Source organism: Bos grunniens, chromosome 4, assembly GCF_055505025.1.
Source record: "Bos grunniens cultivar Pamir isolate PY7600 chromosome 4, Bosgru_T2T1.0, whole genome shotgun sequence".
NCBI classification, from domain to species: Eukaryota; Metazoa; Chordata; class Mammalia; order Artiodactyla; family Bovidae; genus Bos; species Bos grunniens.
In genome coordinates this window covers 114,392,890-114,417,341 of record NC_141168.1, presented here as the reverse complement: position 1 = coordinate 114,417,341, position 24,452 = coordinate 114,392,890, and the positions used below count along the sequence as shown (strand labels likewise).

Sequence of the window (24,452 nt, the reverse complement as noted above, 5' to 3'; positions counted from 1 at the left end):
TCTTTGATTCCTTTCTTTTTTAAAAAGTTATTTTCTTTGTTGTTACCATCAAGCTTATATATAAATATTTTAGTTATAATAGTCTATTTTAATCTGATAACCTCAATTGCATACAAAAGTCTATATTTATACTCATCCCTGACCTGGTGCAGCCATGAAATTAAAAGACGCTTACTCCTTGGAAGGAAAGTTATGACCAACCTAGACAGCATATTCAAAAGCAGAGACATTACTTTGCCAACAAAGGTCCATCTAGTCAAGGCTATGGTTTTTCCTGTGGTCACGTATGGATGTGAGAGTTGGACTGTGAAGAAGGCTAAGCACCAAAGAATTGATGCTTTTGAACTGTGGTGTTGGAGAAGACTCTTGAGAGTCCCTTGGACTGCAAGGAGATTCAACCAGTCCATTCTAAAGGAGATCAGTCCTGGGTGTTGTTTGGAAGGACTGATGCTAAAGCTGAAACTCCAGTACTTTGGCCACCTCATGCAAAGAGTTGACTCATTGGAAAAGACTCTGATGCTGGGAGGGATTGGGGGCAGGAGGAGAATGGGATGACAGAGGATGAGATGGCTGGATGGCATCACCGACTTGATGGACGTGAGTTTGAGTGAACTCCGGGAGTTAGTGATGGACAGGGAGGCCTGGTGTGCTGCAATTCATTGGGTCGCAAAGAGTTGGACACGACTGAGTGACTGAACTGAACTGAACTGACCTGGTATGTTATTGATGTCACAATTCGGATCTTTTGTATTGTGTATGTAATTATAGATTTTTATACTTTTTTCTCTTTATTATTATACTTTTTTCTCTAACGTTTCTACTGGTTTAAAATGTGATTTATGTGTCATCCTTATAGTATTACATTATTCTGTATTTGCTGTGAGATTTATATTTTTTTATGTTGCTTTTAAATGCTCTTTCAATTTGTTTGTTGGACTCTCTTTAGCACTTCTTATAAGGCAGTACACTCACCAGGGCAGAGCCCTGAGATGCTCAGACTTCTAGTGGTATTAAACTCTTTCATTTTTTGTTCATCAACGAAATTCTTCATGTCTCCTTCATTTTAAAAAGATAATTTAAAGATATATACAATAATATTATATACTTTTATAGATATATGGTTTTGCAAATGTATGCTTGTATATATAGCTCGGACTTCTAGTGCTGTTAAATGCTTTCACGTTTGTTTGTCTAGGAAATTCTTCATGTCTCCTTCATTTAAAATGATAGTTTTACAGATATATACACTTTTACAGATAGATACATACATATATATACTTACAGCTTCTCCATGTTTGGCTGTAATAGAATCAATCTGATTTTGGTACTGTCTATTTGGTGATGTCCACATGTAGAGTCATCTCTTGTGTGGTTGGAAAAGTTTGTTTGCTATGACCAGTGTGTTCTCTGGACAAAACTCTGTTAGCCTTGCCCTGCTTCATTTTGTAATCCAAGGCCAAACTTACCTGTTACTTTTAAGTATCTCTTGACTTCTTACTTTTGCATTCTAATCCCTTATGATGAAAAGGGCATCTTTTTTTGGTGTTATTTCTGGAAGGTCTTGTAAGTCTTCATAGAACTGTTCAACTTCAGCTTCTTCAGCATTAGTAGTTGGGGCATAGACTTGGATTACTGTTACATTGAATGGTTTGCCTTGGAAATGAATCAAGTCATTCTGTCATATTTGAGATTGCACCCAAGTTACTGCATTTTGAATTCTTTTGTTGACAATGAAGGCTACTCCATTTCTTCTAAAAGATTCTTGCCTGTAGAAGTTGATAGAATGGTAATCTGAATTAAATTCAACCATTCATGTCCATTTTAGTTCACTGATTCCTTAGACATCAGTGTTCACCTTTGCCATCTCCTGTTGACCATGTCCAATTTACCTTGATTCATGGACCTCATGTTCCAGGTTCCTATGCAATATTATACAGCATTGGACTTTGCTTTCACCACTAGGCACATCCACAATTGAACATCATTTATGCTTTTGTCCAGCCACTTCATTATTTCTGGAGGTATTAGTAATTGCCCCCAACTCTTCTCGGGTAGCACATTAGGGGGCTACTCCCTAATGTGGGATTCATGTCATATCTTTTTGCCTTTTCATACTGTTCATGGGTTTCTCACAGCAAGAACCCTGGAGTGGTTTGCCATATCCTTCTCCAGAACTGTCTTCTTGGGCAGCTCTGCATGGTTTGGCTTGTGGCTTTGTTGTTATGCATGCTCCTATGCCATGACAGATCATGAGCTCCTTATTGCAAAGTTCAGGCTTAAAGAAAGTAGGGAAGTCCACTAGACCATTCAGGTATGACCTAAATCATATCCCTTATGATTATACAGTGGAGGTGATGAATAGATTCAAGAGATTAGATCTGGTAGACAGAGTGCCTGAAGAACTATGGACAGAAGTTTGTAATATTGTACAGGAAGCAATGATCAAAACCATCCCAAAGAAAAAGAAATGCAAGAAGGTAAAGTGGTTGTCTGAGGAGGCTTTACAAATAGCTGAGGAAAGAAGAGAAGCGAAAGGCAAAGTTAAGGGAAAGGTGCACCCAACTGAATACACAGTTCCAGAGAATAGCAAAGAGAAATAAGAAGACCTTCTTACATGAACAATGCAGAGAAATAGAATGGGAAAGACTAACAATCTCTTCAATAAAATTGGAGATATCAAGGGAACATTTCATCCAAGGATGGATGCAATAAGGGACAGGAATGGTAGGTACCTAACAGAAGCAGAAGAGATTAAGCAGAGGTGGCAGTTGTTGGTGGAAATGTAATTGATACAACTACTACGGAAAACACTATGGAGATTCCTTAAAAAGCTAGGAATTAAAACTACCATATGACCCAAGAATCCCAGTACTGGGCATAGACCCTGAGAAAACCAAAATTGAAAAAGACACATGTACCCCAATGTTCATTGCAGCACTATTTACAATGGCCAGAACATGGGCACATTCTAAATGTCCATCAACAGGTGAACGGATAAAGAAGCTGTGGTACATATGTATAAGCAACTATTACTCAGTCTTAAAAAGGAATGCATTTGAGTCAGTGGTTATGAGGTGGATAAACCTAGAGCCTATTATACAGAGTGAAGTAAGTCAGAAAGAAAAACAAGTATCATGTATTAATGCATATTTATGGAATCTAGAAAGATAGTACTGATGAACTTATTTGCAGGGCGGCAATGGAGATGCAGATATAGAGAACAGACTTGTGCACATGGGGCTCAGGGGTGAGGGAAGGAGAGAATGGGACAAATGGAGAGAGCAGCGTGGAGGAACATACACTACCGTATGTGAAGTAGATAGCCAGTGGGGATTTGCCTTATGACTCAGGGAACTGAAACTGGGGCTTGGTGACAGTCTAGAGAGGTGGGGTGGGGTGGGATGTATGAAGGAGGTTCAAAGGGGAGTGGACATACGTATACCTATGGCTGATTCATGTTGATCTCTGGTGGAAACCAATACAATATTGTAAAGCAATTATCTTCCAGTTAAAAATAAAATTTTTACAAAGAGAAAAAACATCTAGCTGAAATTGAGATGTTTTTATGTATAAAATATACATAGAATTTCAGAGATTTACTGTAAAAATAAAGATGCAAATTATATCAATAATTTTCATTGATTTCATGTTATGATGTATGTTGATATACTGGATTAAATAAAATGTGTTCCTAAAATAAACTCATTTCACCTGTTTAAAAAAAAGAGGTAGCAAGAATACACAGAACTATACAAAAATGGTCTTGATGACCTGGATAACCATGATGATATGGTTACCTAAAGCCAGACGTCCTGAAGTATGAAATCAAGTAGGCCTTAGGAAGCATTACTACAACAAAGCTAGTGGAGGTGATGGAATTCTGGCTGAACTATTTCTAATCCTAAAAGAGGATGCTGTGAAAGTGCTGCACTCAGTATACAAGCAAATGTGTAAAACTCAACAGAGGCCGCAGGACTGCAAAAGCTCAGTTTTCATTCCAGTCCCAAAGAAGGACAATGCCAAAGAGTGTTCAGACTACCAACAATTGCACTCATTTCACATGCTGGTAAGGTTATCCTCAAAATCCTTCAAGCTAGGCTTCAGCAGTACATGAAACAGAAACTTCCAGATGTACAAACTGGGTAAGGAAAGAGGAACGGGAGATCAAATTGCCAACATTTGTTGGATCATAGAGAAAGGAAGGGAATCCTGAATCTACTTCTGCTTCATTGACTACGTTAAAGCCTTTGACTGTGTGAATCACAGCAAACTGTGAAAAATGGTTAAAGAGATGGGAATACAAGACCACCTTACCTGTCTCCTGAGAAACCCATATGAGGGTCAAGAAACAACAGAACTGCACATGGAACAGCACACTGGTTCAAAATTAGGGAAGGAGTAGTTCAGTTCAGTCACTCAGTCGTGTCTGACTCTTTGTGACCCCATGAATTGCAGCACACCAGGCTTCCCTGTCCATTACCAGTTCCCGGAGTTTACCCAAACTCATGTCCATCGAGTCGGTGATGTCATCCAGCCATCTCATCCTCTGTCGTCCCCTTCTCCTCCTGCCCCTAATCCCTCCCAGCATCAGGGTCTTTTCCAGTGAGTCAACCCTTCGCATGAGGTGGCCAAAGTATTGGGGTTTCAGTTTCAGCATCATATCTTCCAATGAACACCCAGGACTGATCTGCTTTAGGAGGTCTCTGGTTCCTCTGCCTTTTCTAAAACCGCCTTGAACATCTGGAAATTCACAGTTCACGTACTGTTAAAGGTTGGCTTGGAGAATTTTAAGCATTACCTTACTTGCGTGTGAGATGAGTGCAATTGTGTGGTAGTTTGCACATTCTTTGGCATTGCCTTTCTTTGGGATTGGAATGAAAACTAACTTTTTCCAGTCGTGTGGCCACTGCTGAGTTTTCCAAATTTGCTGGCATGTTGAGTGCAGCACTTTTACAGCATCATCTTTGAGGATTTGAAATAGGTCAACTGGAATTTCATCATCTCCACTAGCTTTGTTCATAGTGATGCTTTCTAAGGGCCACTTGACTTCACATTCTAGGATGTCTGGCTCTAGATGAGTGTTCACACCATCATGATTATCTGGGTCATGAAGATCTTTTTTGTATAGTTCTTCTGTGTATTCTTGCCACCTCTTCTTAATATCTTCTGCTTCTGTTAGGTCCATACCATTTCTGTCCTTTATTGAGCCCATCTTTGCATGAAATGTTCCCTTGGTATCACTAATATTCTTGAAGAGAACTCTAGTCTTTCCCATTCTGTTGTTTTCCTCTGTTTCTTTGCATTGAATGCTGAGGAAGGCTATCTTATCTCTCCTTGCTATTTTTTGGAACTCTGCATTCAGATGCTTATATCTTTCCTTTTCTCCTTTGCTTTTCGCTTCTCTTCTTTTCACAGGTATTTTAAGGCCTCCTCAGACAGCCATTTTGCTTTTTTGCATTTCTTTTCCACGGGGATGATCTTGATCCCTGTCTCCTGTACAGTGTCACAAACCTCATTCCATAGTTCATCAGACACTCTATCTAGTCCCTTAAATCTATTTCTCACTTCCACTGTATAATCATAAGGGATTTGATTTAGGTCATACTTGAATGGTCTGGTGGTTTTCCCTACTTTCTTCAAGTCTGAATTTGGCAATAGGAGTTCATGATCTGAGCCACAGTCAGCTCCTGGTTTTGTTTTTGCTGACTGTATAAAGCTTCTTCGTCTTTGGCTACAAGGAATATAATCAGTCTGATTTTGCTGTTGACCATCTGGTGATGTCCATGTGTAGAGTCTTCTCTTGTGTTGTTGGAAGAGGGTATTTGCTATGACCAGTGCATTCTCTTGGCAAAACTCTATTAGCCTTTGCCCTGCTTCATACTGTATTCCAAGGCCAAATTTGCCTGTTACCCCAGGTGTTTCTTGACTTCCTACTTTTGCATTCCAGCCCCCTATAATTAAAAGGACATCTTTTTTGGATGTTAGTTCTAAAAGGTCTTGTAGATCTTCATAGAACCGTTCAACTTCAGCTTCTTCAGCATTCCTGGTTGGGGCATAGGCTTGGATCACTGTGATATTGAATGGTTTGCCTTGGAAATGAACAGAGATCATTCTGTCATTTTTGAGATTGCATCCAGTTACTGCATTTTGGATTCTTTTGTTGACCATGATGGCTACTCCATTTCTTCTAAGGGATTCCTGCCCACAGTAGTAGATATAATGGTCATCTGAGTTAAAATCACCCATTCCAGTCCATTTGAGTTCACTGATTCCTAGAATGTCGACGTTCACCTTTGCCATCTCCTGTTTGACCACTCCCAATTTGCCTTGATTCATGGACCTGACATTCCAGGTTCCTATGCAATATTGCTCTTTACAGCATCGGACCTTGCTTATATCACCAGTCACATACAGAACTGGGTATTGTTTTTGCTTTGTCTCCATCCCTTCATTCTTTCTGTAGTTATTTCTCCACTGATCTCCAGTAGCATATTGGGCACTTACCAACCTGGGGAGTTCCTCTTTCAGTATCCTATAATTTTGCATTTTCATACTGTTCATGGGGTTCTCAAGGCAAGAATACTGAAGTGGCTTGCCATTCCCTTCCCCTTCGGCAGCTGCCCTGACCTCAGAAGTAGGGAGCGGGAAGGAGTAGGGCAAGGCTATATAATGTCACCGTGCTTATTTAACTTCTGTGCAGAGTACATCATGCAAAAGGCTGGACTGAATGAATCACAAGCTGAAATAAAGATTGCTTGGAGAAAATTCAAAAGCCTCAGATATGCAGATGGTACCACTCTAATGGTAGAAAGTAAAGAGGAACTGAAGAGCCTTTTGATGAATGTGAAAGGGGAGAGTGAAAACCTGGCTTAAAACTCAGCATTCAGAAAACTAAAATCATGGCATCCAGTCCCATTACTTCATCGCAAATAGATGGGGAAAAAATGGAAATGGTGACAGATTTTATTTTCTTGGGCTCCAAAATCACGGCTGATGGTGACTGCAGCCATGATATTTCTTCCTTGCTCCTTGGAAGAAATGCTATGACAAACCTAGACAGTGTATTAAAAAGCAGAGGCATCACTTTGCTAATGAAGTTCCATATAGTCAAAGCTATTTTTTTCCCAGTAGTCATGTATGGACATTAGAGTTAGACCATGAAGAAAGCTGAGGGCCAAATAATTGGTACTTTCAAATTGTTGTACCAGAGAAGACTCCTGAGAGTCCCTTGGACTGAAAGTATATCAAGCCAGTAAATCCTAAAGGAAATCAACCCTGAATATTCGTTGAAAAGACTGATCTGAAGCTCCATTACTTTGGCCACCTGACACAAGACCCGACTCATTGGAAAAGATCCTCATCCTGGGAAGGATAGAGGGCAGAAGGATGAAGGGGCAGCAGCAGATGAGAGGTGTAGACAGCATCATGGACTCAGTGAACATGGTGTTGAGCAAACTCTGGCATTTGGTGAAGTACGTAGGGTCACAAAGAAAGGGCCACGACCTAGCAACTGAACAACAGAACAGTCAATATTTTTTGTTCATAGCCTTGTTTCCGCAGTTTGAATGTATCACCATATACTCTCCTAACCTAAAAGGTTTGTGCCAAGAACTCCTCTGATAGTATTATTTGAGGAGGAGGATGTCCCTTTTATTTGATGAATTTCTCTTCTCTAGCTTCTCTCTTGTTAATGTTAATAACAGTATTTCTTGGTGTGGTTTTCTTTAGGACAATGTATTTGCTTATATCCGAGGTTTATAAATCCGAATGTCCATTCCCTCTGCAGATTTCTTTGGCATTATTTTTTGAAATAAGCTTACTGGTACTTCCTCTTCTTGAGGGAACTCCCTTAGTGAATGTACTGATTTAGTGATGATGTCAAGTGAGTTTCATTGGATTTCTTTACTCTTTTCTTCTTTTTGTTTCTGTGACTGGGTCATTTCAAATGATCTGTCCTTAATTCACTGATTCTTTTTTTCTGTTTGAGTCTGCCTTTGAAACTTTCTCTGTTGAATTTTTAAGTTCAGTCACTATATTCTTCTTGCTAGAATTTCTGTTTAATTCTTTTTTATGGTTTGTGTTTCTTTGTTCCACTTCTTGGCTTTTGTATGTATCTATATGTATATACGTTGTTTTTTTGATGTTTGTCTCTCAGTGTAGCTTACTGAGTTTCTTTAAGATCATTTTGAATTCTTTTTAGGTAATTCATAGATTTTTATGTCTTTGTAGCTGGTTATTTGACCTTTTTTTAGTTCTTCTATGCTCTCATGTTTTCTTGATTCTTATGATCCTGGTAACCTTGCGTTGGTGCCTGGGCATTTAAAGAAAAGTTTCCTCTTCAATCTTTGTATTCTGGCTTCCCAGGTGGCTCAGAGGTTAAAGCATCTGCCTGCAATGTGGGAGAACTGGGATCGATCCCTGGGTCGGGAAGATCCCCTGGAGAAGGAAATGGCAATCCACTCCAGTATTCTTGCCTGGAGAATCCCATGGACGGAGGAGCCTGGTAGGCTACAGTCCACGGGGTCGCAAAGAGTCGGACACGACTGAGCGACTTCACTTTCACTTTCCAGGGATAATGGTCTTTACCAGACTAGAGCTTCTAGGCGTCTCTCAAGCCTTTCTTCTCAGCTCCTGCTTTTTCCTTGGGGGTGTGGAGGATGTTTTGAATTGTTTCTTCTCTCAGTCTCACTGAGTCATATTAGGGTCTGAGAGTCATATCAGGTGCTAAGTGAGAACCAGTCCTTTTCTAGACAGCAGTGCCTGAAATGTCAAGACTTTTTGTGAATTTTCTGTTTCTCTCCTTCCTTCCTGAAGGGGATGTCTTGGACTTCGCTCCTTCTCTGTTGCATGCCGAGTCATGCCAAGTGCTCGAGAGTTAACTTTTTCTTTTCTCCAGGGTAGCATGTAGATTCTCCATCTCTCTTCTTCTCTCCTGAAGGGACAGTCTCAGGGTTGTGTGCCATTACCAAATTTTGTAGCGTTAAACTAGTTGCTGGATTCCGTACTGGCTGCTTACATCTATGTGCTGTCTGTGGGGGCATACATGCCAGGTGCTGTGGGTTTCCAGCCCTTTTCTTCTCATCCAGAAGCAGTCCTTGTGGGGAATGACACAAACGCTGGGACTATCAGACTTTCACTTTTCATTTTCTTTCCCCTGAGGGAGAAGTTGTGAGTTAGAGGGATCTCTCCCCAGGCTGAGTTTTGATGACCTGGGGAAGTGGTGATGTGGTCAAAGTAAAACTGTTTCTCCTACAATTTTCAGTAGGTCTGATCTTGGGCTTTGTTGTCCATGGGGATGCTGGAGCCTTTCTGCTATAATCTCTAGTTCTTAGAAAAGTATTTTCATCCCTGAATGATTGTCAAATCAGTGTTTTTGTGCAGTGGAAATGAACCTCCTGTTCTGCTATGCTGCTGAACATTGTTAACTGTTAACAATCCCTGCCTCTCAGTTAGAATATTTAGACCAGTTACATTTAAATTACCTGCCATTTGGATTTAAATCCACCGTTTCCCCATTTTTTCCCTTTTTGTCACATCTGTTGTAACCTTTTCTTTAGTGCTGCTATTTTATAGTCTTGTTCATTGCTTTGTGTTGTTGTTTTTGTTCAGTTGCTAAGTCATGTCCAACTCTTTGTGACCCCCATGGACTGCAACACTCCAGGCTTCCCTGTCCTTCACTGTCTCCCAAAGTTTGCTCAGCTTCATGTCCATTGAGTCCATGATGCTAGCTAACCATTTCATCCTCTGCCTCCCTCTTCTCCTTTTGCCTTCAGTCTTCCCTAGCATTAGGATCTTTTCTGATGAATTGACTCTTTGTATCAGGTGGCCAAAGTATTGGAGCTTCAGCTTCAGCATCAGTCCTTCCAATACATATTCAGGGTTGATTTCCTTTAGGATTGACTGGTTTGATCTCTTTGCCATCCAAGGGACTCTCAAGAGTTTTCTCCAATACCACAGTTCAAAAGCATCATTCTTCAGTTCCCAGTCTTCTTTATGGTCTAACTGTCACATTCTTACATGACTACTGGAAAAACCATAGTTTTCGCTCTACAGACCTTTGTCAGTGAAGTGATGTCTTTGCTTTTAAATATGCTGTCTAGATTTGTCATAGCTTTCCTTCTAAGGAGCAAGGGTCTTTAATTTCATGGCTGCAGTTGCTGTCCACAGTGATTTTGGAGCCCAAGAAAATAAAATCTGTCATTGCTTCCACTCTTTCCCCTTCTTCTTGCCATGAAGTGATGGGACAAGTTGCCATGGTCTTAGTTTTTTGAATGTTGAGTTTTAAGCTGGCTTTTTCACTCTTTTTTTTCACCCTTATCAAGAGCCTCTTTAGTTCCTCTTCACTTTCTGCCATTAGGGTGATGTCATCTGCATATCTAAGGTTTTTGATATTTCTCTGGCAGTCTTGTTTCAAGCTTGTGATTATCTAGGCTGGCATTTCACATGATGTACTCTGCATAAAAGTTGAATATGCAGGGTGACAATAGATAGCCTTGTCTTACTCCTTTCCCAATTTTGAACCAGTCCATTGTTCCATGTGCAGTTCTGTTGTTTCCTGACCCTCATAGAGGTTTCTCAGGAAACAGTTAAGGTGGTCTGGTATTCCCGTCTCTTTAAGATTTTCCACAGTTTCTTGTGATCTACACAGTTGAAAGATTTAGTGTAGTCAGTGAAGCAGAAGTAGATGTTTTTCTGGAATTCTCTTGCTTTTTCTATGAGCCGATGAATTTTGACAATGTGATCTCTTGTTCTTCTGCCTTTTTTAAATTCAGTTTGTATGTCTGGGCTTCCATATAGCTCATATGGTAAAGAATCTGCCTGTAGTGCAGGAGACCTGGGCTTGATCCCTAGGTCGGGAATATCCCCTGGAGAAAGGAATGGCAACCCACTCCAGTATTCTTGCCTTAAGAGTCCCATGGGCAGAGGAGCCTGGTGTCACGTGGTCAATGGGGTCACAAAGTTTTGGACACGACTCAGGGGCTAACACTACTACTGCTGTACATCTGCAAGTTCTCAGTTCATGTACTGCCAAGGCTTGCTTGAAGGATTTTGAGCATAACCTTACTAGCATATGACATGAATTGTGTATAGCAGTTGTACACTAGTTTGAACATTCTTTGGCGTTGCCCTTTTTTGCTTTATTGTTTTTAAATCATAGTACTGCTTTATGTAGATGGGTTTTGATTATTCCATTACATATCATTTAACCTGGAAAAACCATAGTCTTGACTAGACGGACCTTTGTTTACAAAATAATGTCTCTGCTTTTTAATAGGCTGTCCAGGTTGTTCATAACTTTCCTTCCAAGGAGTAAGCGTCTTTTAATTTCATGGCTGCAGTCACCATCTGCAGGGATTTTGGAGACCAGAAAAATAAAATCAGCCACTGTTTCCCCATCTATTTGCCATGAAGTGATGGGACCAGATGCCATGATCTTAGTTTTCTGAATGTTGAGCTTTAAGCCAACTTTTTCACTCTCCTCTTTCACTTTCATCAAGAGGCTCTTTAGTTCCTCTTCACTTTCTGACATAAGGGTGGTGTCATCTGCATATCTGAGGTTATTGATATTTCTCCCAGCAATCTTGATTCCAGCTTGTGCTTCTTCCAGCCCAGCGTTTCTCATGATGTACTCTGCATATAAATTAAATAATCAGGGTGACAATATACAGCCTTGACATACTCCTTTTCCTATTAGGAACCAGTCTGTTGTTCCATGTCCAGTTCTAACTGTTGCTTCCTGACCTGTATATAGGTTTCTTCAAGAGGCATGTCAGGTAGTCTGGTATTCCCATCTGTTTCAGAATTTTCCACAGTTTATTGTGATCCACACCATTAATAGTAGCCAATGTTTGGTTTGTAATTTTCATTTTTAGCATCTTTTTCTCCCTGTCTTCCTTTTTGCTTTTTCTTTCTCTCTTATTGTTGAAACATAGCTACACAAGATCTTTGCTCTGTTTATGTGGTTAGTTGATATTTAGCAGGAGGATTTTCCAGAATATCTGGTGCATCATATGGTTGAAAATGGGAAATCTTTTTCTGTATTTTTAAATGTCATTTCTGTCCTCTACTTCCATCTTGTCTGCTTTTATCAGTTAGAAATATACCAATATAAAAAACTTAATATGACAGCTAAATCTCTAATAAGTTTAAAACCTGAATTATGAATTATCTCTCATCTTTCTTCTAAAGAATCTGGTTTTCCAGTGCAGGTTTCATTTCCTGTGGAACAACTACAGCTTCAGTGACTAACTCTGAGTGAAGAGTTGATCCTTTTGCCTGTTGCTTCAGGACTCATGTAGACTCTACATTGCAAAGTTAAATTTTTCTTTATTCTAGAGTTCTAGGATTGGTTATGCTTCTTAGGAGTGGATTCCACCTTCCAAGGAATTCAAACTGTTGTATAACCTTTTACTTTCCTTCCTGATCTGAGTGTGTATACATCGTTTGTGTTGGTGTTCCTACCATGAGAGGGAGGACTTTGTGTTTTCATTTAATCTTCTTCAACAGTTAAAGGACATTCTCCTATAAGATACGGACATTGGAACATTCTCCTGTAATATCTGGACACCTTACCTCTTATTTGCTCACTGAGCACCAAGATCACCAGTTTTTTTCTGTGCAAATTCACAGTTCTTTCCATTTCATTCAAGATACCTTAAGCCTCTATCTCCTTTTCTTTTTTTTTTTTTGTTTGTTTGTTTGTTTTAGTTTTGCTTCTTAATTCCAGTCCTATTCAGTGACTCTAGTCATTTTCCAAAGAGATTCCCAAATATGGATGTTAACCAAAGTTTTGCAACAGATTCTATCTTAGAAGTGTATTGTTTGTAATAGCTGGTACATAATGAAATCTCCCCTCATGGTTATTGGAGCTCCAGTCTAAATCTGATCCTGTATAATGTATAGCATTTTTTGCCTATCCTAGGAGTTCTATAATTTTAAGTCATTGTTGCTTTCTGGGCTTGCTGGACTAATGTAGTGCAAATAGTAAAAGCCTTCCTAGTCACCTTTTTAGTACCTAACTTGGCATGATCATAGGAACAGATTATGATTCTCAAAGGAAGCTGTTCAACTTCCCCATGCAGAAGTTATATATATATATATATATGTATATATATATATTTAATGATTTCTTGTTCTAGTCTTTTAATCAATAACTGATAACTATAGAACATATTCCTTCCATATATGTTTAATCATTCTGTAAAGTTTGGGATGAAGGGAATAGTAGCTTAGGCTAGGCACTATGATGTTTGTTCTGTAGTATTCTTTTTTTTTTTGTTCTGTAGTATTCTTCATATCTTAAGTTAGGTAATTAAACTATGAAGAATTTCTATAATCATGATTTGTTCTTATGTCATCCAAAAATTTTTCCTTTAAAATCTTTCATTCTTACCCAACTCAGAGAATTCCCCAATTTCACCCTTTATTTGGTACAGTTGACCCTTGTCAACCATCAACATACTCATTATTTAAAAAACTGAGTCAGTGATTCAAGTAATTTACTTTCTTTCTATTTCTACCAAATGAGATACTTATCCTCATTCTGCTTTTTAGAAGAAAAATAGGAAACAGAAATCTGATTTGCATGATTATTTTTGTTCATCAAGTCCAGTTTTCCAGATCTAGTTTCATTGTTGTTGTTGTTGTTTTCTGCATAGCATGTTAGAAAGCTAAGTGATTATGAGTGTGTCTCCTGAAAATTTTATTTGTAGTCTTGTGCTTCCCTGGTAGCTCATATGGTAAAGAGTCTGCTTGCAATGCAGGAGACCTGGGTTTGATCCCTGGGTCTGGGAGATCCCCTGGAGAAGGAAATGGCAACCCACTCCAGTATTCTTGCCTGGAAAATCCCCTGGATGGAGCAGCCTGGCAGGCTACAGTCCGTGGGCTCGCAAAGAGTCCAACACAACTGAGTGATTAATGCTTTCACTTTCACCTGGTAGCTCAGCTGGTAAAGAATCCGCTGGCAATGCAGGAGACCCCAGTTTGACTCCTGGGTCAGAAAGATCCGCTGGAGAAGGGATAGGCTACCCACTCCAGTATTCTTGGGCTTCCCTAGTGGCTCAGCTCGTAATGAATCTGCCTTCAATGAGGGAGACCTGGGTTTGATCCCTGGGTTGGGAAGGGAACAGCTTCGCCTGGAGAATGGAATGGCTAACAGCTCCACTGTTATAGCCTGGAGAATTCCGTGGACTGTATAGCATGGAGTTGCAAAGAGCTGGATATGACTGAGTGACTTTCACTCACTATTTAAATATAGTTAATTACATACCAGACTTGTAGCTAATTAATTTGTAAGCACTTCCTTAACTAAAAATAAATAGCAGCAAATTTGACAGAATTTATTAGAAATAAAAGAAAACCATGTAGACTGTAAAAATGTAGTAATTCATTAATAGACTGATTGAATGTAGTATACTGAAAAACATTTTTACAATCACTTGTAGAAATTTTTATGGCAGGAATATAATTTGAAAGATATCTGAGGAAGTCAGTAGATTGAGATACATCATTAGTGGTTATAGATGTACATGAGTTCCTTCATCCCTGCTTCTTACTGTGTTAGAGGTGAATGTTAGCACAGAAGAACTGAGCTGAACTAACTGACTTACAGAGGGTGTTAACTCATGACCATACCTCATGTTTTACCAGGTAAAGCTTACTAGTCACCGAAAAGTATAAGCCTCTCCTTACTTTTAGGAGTCAAGACAGAATAATTACTATAAGTAAAAAGTTAATTAATTATAGGTCAGAATTATGCCTTAATTATTTTGTAAATTTTATTTTTGAAACAGAGCTAGAAGTTTTAATATGGGCTGTATTCCCTCTTGTTTTTAAACCTAATTTTTCTTTATGGAAAGAGTGGAGCAGATGCCTCAGCATTTGCTTCTTAAAGATTCTTAAAGTACATTTTTTAAAGAACATTTAATTGTTAGAGTACATTTCTGAAAGTACATTTTATTTCAAAGAACTGTCTTATTTTTGCTCTTATGCCATAAAGAATCTACAGTGCAGGAGACCCAAGTTTGATCCCTGGATCAGAAAGATTTCCTGGAGAAGGGAATGTTACCCACTTCAGTATTCTTCCCTGGAGAATTCCTTGGACAGAAGAGCCTTGCAGGCTGCAGTCTATGGGGATGCAAAGAGTCAGACATGACTTAGTGACTGTAACACTTTCACATATTATTCAAAACCAAAGAGACCAAAATTTTTGGTTATATACTGAAATAGTTTCTCTGTGTTGTATTTGAAAATATTTGAGGTTTATAGTTGAAATCTTTTCAGTTTTATAGATGCTATTTATATCCTTTGAATTCAGAAAAAATAAGGACCTTGAGAATTTTTCCTGTTTCTAAAAACATATGAATCCTTATTTGTTCTAATATTTACATTTATTCAATAATGATTTTTCATACTGTATTTCTGTCTCAGGCTAAAAATCTCATAGAGCGGTTTTTTAATCAACAAGTGGAAGTTTTGGGCAGACGTGCAGAGCCATTGCCTGAGATATACTATATTGAAGGTACCCTCCAAATGGTTTGGATTAATCGCTGCTTCCCAGGGTATGGAATGAATATCCTGAAACACCCACGATGTCCTGAGTGCTGTGGTATGTAATGAAATCTGATTTTATGATTTATTCACTTACCTTCATTATGCCTAAGTGAATGTCTCTCACTTTTATTTACTGTCATTTAGGTTTGAAGTAGTGTGTTTTAAAAGACTCAGCCTGAAGATTTAAAAGAACACATCTGGCTTAATTCTGGCCTTGTTTTAATATTAGAGTAAAGAGGGGTTGGGGCATCAGGCAGTTGTCTGGGAGGAAAAACAAATGCTGGTTAGGAGACACCTAGAGTTACTTATCTTAGTGGCCAAACTATATTTATTTTAGAACCAATTTTTGAGGAGTTTACATTCATATTGCCTAGGTTAGATATCTTTTTACTTTTTTAAACCATAAATGTGTGAGTTGCTTTACTGCCAGTCCTCCTTCTGGCCTTTGATCCTCCCACTGAAGCGTCTGAGCTGCTGTCTGGATTTCCTCCATCGTGTGCTCTTATTGAAGCACCTGTAGAGGCTGTTAGCACTGGGACATGGATGCAAAGTCTTTGAATTTCTATTTTCAGTTGTTGATTGAGCCAATTAATCCTCAGAGACTTTCTAATAAAAATACCACTAAATTAGTACCATTTTCCAAGTCTCTGTTTCTTCCCCTTCTCTTCTGTTATCTTATGTTAGATGAAAAACCTGTTCATTTGATAGAGCTCTAAATATTATTTTTACTTCGCTTTACTTAACTTGGTTAGATTTTGCTCTGTTTTTTCATAATTTTGTTTTTGTTTAAGGATACGAATTTTGACAGAATGTTCTAAAAATTTGTCTTAGGAAATACAAATTTAACAAATAACACACTTACGAGTACCAACCTAGAGACTGTTTTGCAAATCTGTGCTTACATACATCACTAGAGCACAGAAAATGATGAAGAAAATCCTAGGAATGCCAAACAGTGAAAACAAAACCCGGTAGTTTAGCTGTCTCTTAAATGTATTTACATTATCCATCAATAAAGTCTTTTAAGACAAGCTAAAACATTTAAATAGTTGTATATCATTAACTCCAAGAATTTGAAATAGTTAAATGTAGCTCTTTCATGTGAAATAATAGGTTTCATCATAATTATTATTGTGATAATAATAATTTCATCATTAATTTTTTTGCATTTATAAAAGTTCAGATAGCATAATTTTCAGATATTCTCATTTTACCATGTAATTATAACATTCAGGTTACTATGTGTTATACTGTTTGATCAGGTTTATTAAGTACCTCTCTTATTCTTGACAACAGACACCTTGGGAAGTATAAATAAAATATGTATAAATATCTAAAATATTTTCTGGCTCTGCAATGCTGTCCCACATGCATGTCTTGGCCCACAGAGCTTAGCGATACAGGAGATATATCCAGGAAACAATTAGTGAACAAGAGACCATTACACCACAGGGAAAAGAACAGAAAGATTATATAAAACAAACCAAATTAGAGATAGGATGGATCCTAAAGGATTAATGTAATTGGCAAAAAGCCCTTCTGAGTAATTTGACACTTGACGTAGGACTCTGAAGATTCAGGCTTAGCAAGTACCACCCAAGCAAGGGTGTGATTGAGCTTCAGATTTCTGGGGGGATTTCACTTGACTGGAGCTAGAGGATTAGTATCAGAAGGGCATGGCAGGCTTTGAGAGCAAAGTGGGAGAATTCAAATTTAATGTGGCAGTATGAGCTATATCTTTGAATAGAGGAGAGAAATGTCATTTATTTCTTGAATTTTATGGGATTATTATCATTGCTCAGTATACTTATCAACTAATGATTTGTTATATTTCAATTTGTGTCATTCAATGATAAATAAATATTTTAATTTAGATTACTTTTGTGTTATTATCATCTCTGTTAGACTACTTAAGCAAGATGGAGCTCCCTTTTTGCACAGAACTCATTAAGTACAATGTGACCTTCAAGTCCGCGTCATATACAGTTATTTTTGTCTATATCATATGAGGCTATCGTTCTAAAAATTTTAAAGAGCACCTGCTACTCAGAAGCACATTTACTTTGTTCTGCAAATTGCAAGACTCTGTAAAAATATAATGGGCTTCTCTGGTGGCTCAGTGGTGAAGAATCCACCTGCAGTGCATGAGACGTGGGTTTGATCCTTGGATTGGGAAGATTCCCTGGAGAACAATATGGCAATTCACTCTAGTATTCTTGCCTGGGAAATCCCATAGACCGAAGAGCCTGGCGAACTACAGTCCATGGGGTCGCAAAAGAGTAAGACCCAGCTTAATGACTAAACAAAAACAACATAAAATACAACAATACTTACAAGACAACATTAACATATTAAATGAACTTAAAATCCATTCAAGTGTGAAATGAAATACTAGATAGAAGCACATAAAATGTATGAGGTACTGTGTAAAATAACTTACTTCCAAAATGAAGACACTCTATGTTCAGCACAGACTGAGATAAGCAGATCTATTATGTGAGTTTATTTACTTTCTCAACAGTCCGTTAAGTAAACAGTGAGGTTTTCTTTTTTTCTGGATATCTTACTTTACTCATTTAATTTTCACATCTAGACCACAGATAAAGATTGTTTGCTTATAAGCTTGGAAACTTAACATTTCTACCTCTACTATTTTATCATTTCTAGTTAACTTAGCATTTTAAATTGATTTTTACTAAAAAACTTCAACTTCACATTTAGCATTGCTTATTATATGCATCATTTTGCCTATAATTTTGACATGAATAATGAAGTTCTAATTTGTTAATTATAGATATCTAATTTCATAAATTATAAAAGTACTACAACTGAAGTCCAGATGGAATATTATACTGTTTCTGATAGAATTTTTTTACAATCCAGATTCTAAAATATGTTTCACTGTATAATTTCTGTGGTTTCTATTATTTCTGTAAGACTCTGTATATCTTGTTTTCCTCTTTATTTTATTCCTATTTAACCTCATCAAATAGCATTTTTGGACATAATATCCCACTCCTCCTTTTTCTTCTTCTTTAAACTATGGCACTGTCTTAAAGTTACCTGAAGATCTTCTCAAAAATATATCCGAGGTGTGGGAGCCAGTCAGCTACATTTATAAGTGTCCTAGGTGGGTTGATGTGCATGAAAGTTTAAACCTGCTGAATATTGGTATTGATAAAGCAGTACCTAGATGGGATGCCTTTCCTCCTGCTGAAGCAGTAGACTGGTTTTCATTGATTATAATGGGTGAAGAGATAGCTTTCTGACACTTTATGCAGCACTGTTGTTTTCTGTTACTTTCTTTATAAATAAAGCTTTCTGTTGCACATCCAAAGCTTTGGGGAGTCCCAGGAAACTTTAGCAAGATTATCATGATGATATAATGTCTGTGTTAGAAGTAATCAGCTTACAGGTTAAACACTGGATAATTTTATTAATAAAGTATACTTTCACACTTCAATTTTTCAGTGAAAGTGAATTATTTAGGAGTATAGTTGTTTTTAATAAGGTATTTTAGACTCTAAAAATTTATTCTGCTCACACATGTAAGTGTGAACTCGTACTTTAATTTTATATCCAAGCACCAAGAAAAATAATAACAAAAAAAGCTGATGTCAGCAAAGCAAACTTTAAGGCAAGAAGTCTTACTAGTTATACAAGGAGGCTTTACATAGTGATGAAAGGATGGGTCTAATAAGAAGAGGTGACAATACAGTATTTCTGAATTTGTGAGGACTTAACATAGGTCTGAAATACATGAAAATTGTCAGGTAATACTGGCATATAAAGCAGTATAGAAAAAATTGAGATTGGACTCAGCTAAAAATCACTTACAGATGTATTACAAACATAAATAGATCAAGAACTGTAAACATTTTAGAATATAACAAGCAAATATCATCACATCTTCAGCATCAGAAAAAGATTAAAAAAACACAAAAATCACTGATTTTTATTAAAAAAGGTTGTTGAATTTGTCTACATAAAAATTAAGTACTTAGGTTTATCAAAAGATATTCCAAAGAGAAGATAATCCAAAGAGTGGGAAATATATTTGTAATGGATATAACCAACAAAAGACTAGGTCATATAAAAAACCTGTAAGAAAACATTTTTGAAAAAGACAAGACAATATTGAAAAAATGGAAAGAGGTTTGAACAAGTAATTCACAAGAGAGTAATTCCAGATGGTCAGTGGGTCCGTGAAAATATGTTCAACCTTTTTGTAATCAGGAAAATGTAAATTAAAAACTAAATGAGATCCTGCTACGCAATTATCAGATGGACGAAAAGTAAACAGTCTTAATACACTATATGTTTAAAAAGCTGTGGAGACTTGGAGTACACTGCCTCAATGGATGTAAGTCGTGTGCCCGGAGAAGCAGTTTGGCATTACTGTAAACGTGATGATGCCCATACTCTGTGATCTAGCATTTGACTCTCAGGAAAATTTCTTCACAGCATATGTTTTCATAGTCCCAAACTAGAGACAACCGAAATGTCCATTCATGTTAAAATGTGCAAATAAAAGAGTGATATATTCATACAATGGGAGTGTTATATAGGAATGGCTATAATGGGTGAATGGGAATTACAACCGTGTGGATAAATTTTATAAACATAACTGATGGAAAAGAAGCCAATCAACCACAGTGTAATCCATACAGTTTGGCATAACTGAACTGTGTTTTATGGAGGTTTATTTATGAATGCTGAAAGCTAAAACTGCAGTGCAGTTGACGGAAATTATCACCGTGACGCACATGACTAGTGCTGACTTGTGATGGGGACGGGGAATGAGTGGAGTGGGACAGGAGCAGTGTTGAGAGGTGGCAGGCTCCTATTTTATGTTCCTTAATTGTTTCTAGACAGGTCTTCTGTGCAAGCATTCATTATATTGTACATTTCTATCTTATTTTTTTTTGTGTGTTAGAGTTCAGAATAAAAAGGTAAAAATTTAAAATTTTCCCTTAAAGCTTGAGCACCATTGTTTAAACACTAAAGGCATGCTAAAGAAAAATATTCACAAGTGTTTCCTTTCTCTAATAATTCAAATTTATCATTTGTGTATGGTATCACCTGATCTTTGTCTTCATAAATTTATAATTTTAACAGAGCTATATCAATAAATGGTTCAGCAGAAATAGTGAAATTATTGTGACTTTTTTTCTATTGACCATTAAGTTATAAATGCAATTGCATGTTACTCTACTCTCTGCATATTACTTTTATTTATTAAAAATAGCTAACTAATCTTAGGAATTACATTTAAACATTTTGTTTATGTTAGAAATTAGATTATTTCTTTTTTTATTATTGTATTAAATGTTTACACTTTTACTTAACCAGCTTATTTTTTTTAGTTACTTCTTTGTATAAATTTATAGAAAAATGAGTATTAATCTTAAATAATGGACATTTTGATATTTTACATTTTTGGTGTGTTTTATAATAGTTTAGCATGTTTACCCTATCTTAATCTCTTAAAATACGTGTGTAACAGGGTATTACAATGTTATAATGTATTGCAGTGTTATAATGTATATGTAACAACAGACATTTGGTATGTCTTTTAATAGATTCTGAGTATGACTTTTCAAAAATTAAAAAGCAAAATTTTATAGCCCTTGAAGTCAGGACCATGTCTCTGCTGCATCTGCTTAGACTGATTCTTTTATCTGGGAGATTTCACAGGTCTGCCACTCAGGACTTGTTAACTGGACAGCAGTCCTTTGCACTTTCCAACTTTTCCTTCTCTTCGCTCTCCCTCACTGCTCTTCTACAGTTAATTTCTTGTTCAGAGGTTTTACCCAAATTTATCTGCTTGATTTCATTCCCACTGTAATTTGGATTTCATTGTTTTTTGCCTGGAATGATTATAGTCTTTTCCTAACTGGTGCCCCTTTACTTTTTCTCCTTTTCAGTCCGTATACCATATTGCTTCTGATTATACTTGTGAATTCCAAATGTAATCATCTCATTACTTTAAAACCTTCAATAGTATCATCCTTTACCCACTGCTACATATTTTTGTCTCTATAGGTAGATATGTTTCTGAATACTTTCTTGTTCCACTAATGCGTTAGTCTATCCCTTCAACAAATAGTTACAACTTTTAATGAGTCTCAAATCTCTGATAAGCCGTGTCCTTATGTACTATGAGGGCTTCCCTGATAGCTCAGTTGGTAAAGAATCTGCCTGCAATGCAGGAGACCCCAGTTTAATTCCTGGATTGGGAAGATCCCCTGGCGAAGGGATAGGCTACCCACTCCAGTATTTTTGGGCTTCCCTGGTGGCTCACTGGTAAAGAATCTGCCTGCAATGTGGGAGACCTGGGTTCGATCCCTGGGTTGGGAGGATCCCCTGGAGAAGGGAAAAGCCGCCCAGTCCAGTATTCTGGCCTGGAGAATTCCATAATCCATGGGGTCGTACACAACGGAGCAACTTTCACTATGTGCTATGAGGTCCATTACCTCTCCAGTCAGACTTTTTTTTTTTTTTTTCCGGTCAGACTTTTGAAATCATCTTGTCAAGTTCTATAAAAATAGCTGTTGGATTTTCATTGTCACTTCATTGAATCTATCAGTCTCTTTGGTAGAATTGTCATCCTACCAATACTGAGTCTTCCAACTCATGAGCATGATGTGTATCTGAGTGTGCGTGTGCATATGCTTGTGCATCTTCATTGAAATATATCCCGTTAAGTTTTTGTTTAAATGTATCCCAGTTATAATTGTTCTTATAGATGTCTTAGAAATATTTTACTTAGATTTGTATCTAGGTAACTGATTGTTTTAAACTTTTAGTTTTGATATAAAATTTAGACTTCAGAAAAGTTAGGAAAATAGTTCAAAGAATTCTGCTATACTTTTTACCAAAGTTATATCCCTTCAAATTCGTGTGCTGAAACCTAATCCCCAGTGTGGTTCTATTTGGTGGTGAGGTCTTTGGGAGTTGATTTTTGTATACAATGTAAGAGTCCATCTTTATTGTTTTGCATGTGGATATTCAGTTTTCCAGCACCAGTTGTTGAAAAGATTACGCTTTACCCATGGAATGGTCTTAGCTTCCATGTTGAACATCAGTTAACCATGTATGTTTCTGGGACCTCTGTTTTGATCTGTTGGTCTGTATATCTGTGTTTATGCTAATATCACACAGTTTTGATTACTATAGCAAAATTTACTACAAAAATGAATTCTGAAATCAAGAAATGTGATTGACCTAAATCTTTCTTTTTCAAGATTGTTTTGTTATTCATGGATCCTAGAGTTCCTTGTGGATTTTAGGATGAGTTTTACTATTTCTGAAAAGAAAAAACCACACACTCAAATTGTGATTTTGATAGGAATTGCTTTGCACCTGTAGATTGCTTTAGGTGGTATTTTTATCTTATTATTTAAGTCCTGTAATCCATGAACACAGGATATCTTTTCAACTTTCTGTATCCTGTTTCAAAACTCTTTCAGCAGTGTTTTGTAGTTTTCAGTGCGTGAAAGCTACAAATTCAGCCTTCTTGGATGAATTTTTTCCTAGCCATTTTGTTCTTTGTTATTCTATTCTAAGTGAATTGTTTTCTTGGCTCCCATGTTGGATTATTCATTACTGATTTCTAGAAATGCACCTGTTTTAGCATATTGGTTCCATATGGTACAATTTTGCTGAATTTGTTTATTGGATTTAGTAAGTTTTTTTTTAGTATTTTATACATGTGATCATGACATCTATGAACAGAAATACTTTTATTCTTCTTTTAAAATCATATTCATTTATTCTTCTTACCAAATTACCCTGTCAAAAATTTCCAGTATGTTGAATATAAGTGGCAAATGTGGCCATTCATGTTGTTCTTAGGAGAAAAAGCTTTCAATCTTTAACTGTTAAGTATGATATTAGTTGTTAGTTTTTCATATATGACTTTTAAGAGAGTTTTCTTCCATACATAGTTGACTATTGTTATTATGAAAGAGTATTGACATTGGCAAAATGTTTTGTATAAATTGAGATGAGCATTTTTTCCCCTGCTTCATACTGTTAATGTGGTATATATAATTGATCAAGTTTTTGTATGTTGAATCATCCTTGCATTCTGGGAATAAAACCCACTTGGTCACAGCATACAGTCTTCTAAATATGTTGCTAAATTTGGTGTATTTTGTTGAGGATTTTTGTCAGCATTCATAAAGGATATTAGCTTAATTTTCTTGAGGCTTTGGTATCAGGATAATGATAACTTTATGAGTTAGGAAGTGTCTCTGCATTACTGGATGAGTTTGAAAAAGGAATTATGTTGCCTCTTTAAATTTTAATAGAATTCACCAGTGTAGCTATCTGGCCCTGGGCTTTTCTTTATGAGGAGGTTTTCGATTGCTAATTTAATGTCTTACTAGTTACAGGTTTATTCAGATTTTCTATTTCTTTATGTGTCATTTTGGTAGATTATGTGTTGTTAGAAATGTGTCCATTTCATTTCAGTTATCTAATTTATTGGTGTTCAGTTATTCATAGTGTACTTTTATATTTCTTTTTGTATAAAATCAGTAGTAATATCCCAACTTTTACTCAGATTGTTATTTTAGTGTTTTAAGTCTTTTCTCTTTTATTCATAGTCTAGCTAAAGTGATTAATTTTGTTAGTTTTTTCAAAGAATCAGCTTTGTGTTTTTGTTAATATACTTTCCTGTATATTTATGTGTATTTTTTTTGCCTCAGTTTTAATCTTTATTATCTTCATCATTCTGTTGGCTTTGTGCTCTGTTTGTTTCACGTTTCCTATTTCCTTAAGCAAAGTCGGGCTTCCCTGACGGCTTAGCTGGTAAAGAATCTGCCTGCAATGTGGGAGACCTGGGTTTGATCCCTGGGTTGGGAAGATCCCCTGGAGAGGGGAAAGGCTAGCCA

At 37.0% G+C, this 24,452-nt stretch overlaps 1 protein-coding gene across 11 annotated transcripts in view; it reads left to right on the top strand.

Annotated features, from left to right (window-relative positions):
• Positions 1-24,452, top strand: part of ZPBP (zona pellucida binding protein) — a 138,250-nt gene that overhangs the window by 68,034 nt on the left and 45,764 nt on the right. For all 11 annotated transcript variants that reach the window (XR_015163270.1, XR_015163268.1, XR_015163271.1 and 8 more), the window contains one exon: positions 15,430-15,607. Coding sequence is in view for 6 of the 11 variants with exons in the window: in XM_086398602.1 (XP_086254728.1) it covers positions 15,430-15,607 (178 nt within the window). In the remaining 5 variants the exon portion in view is untranslated. The remainder of the gene's footprint in view (positions 1-15,429; positions 15,608-24,452) is intronic.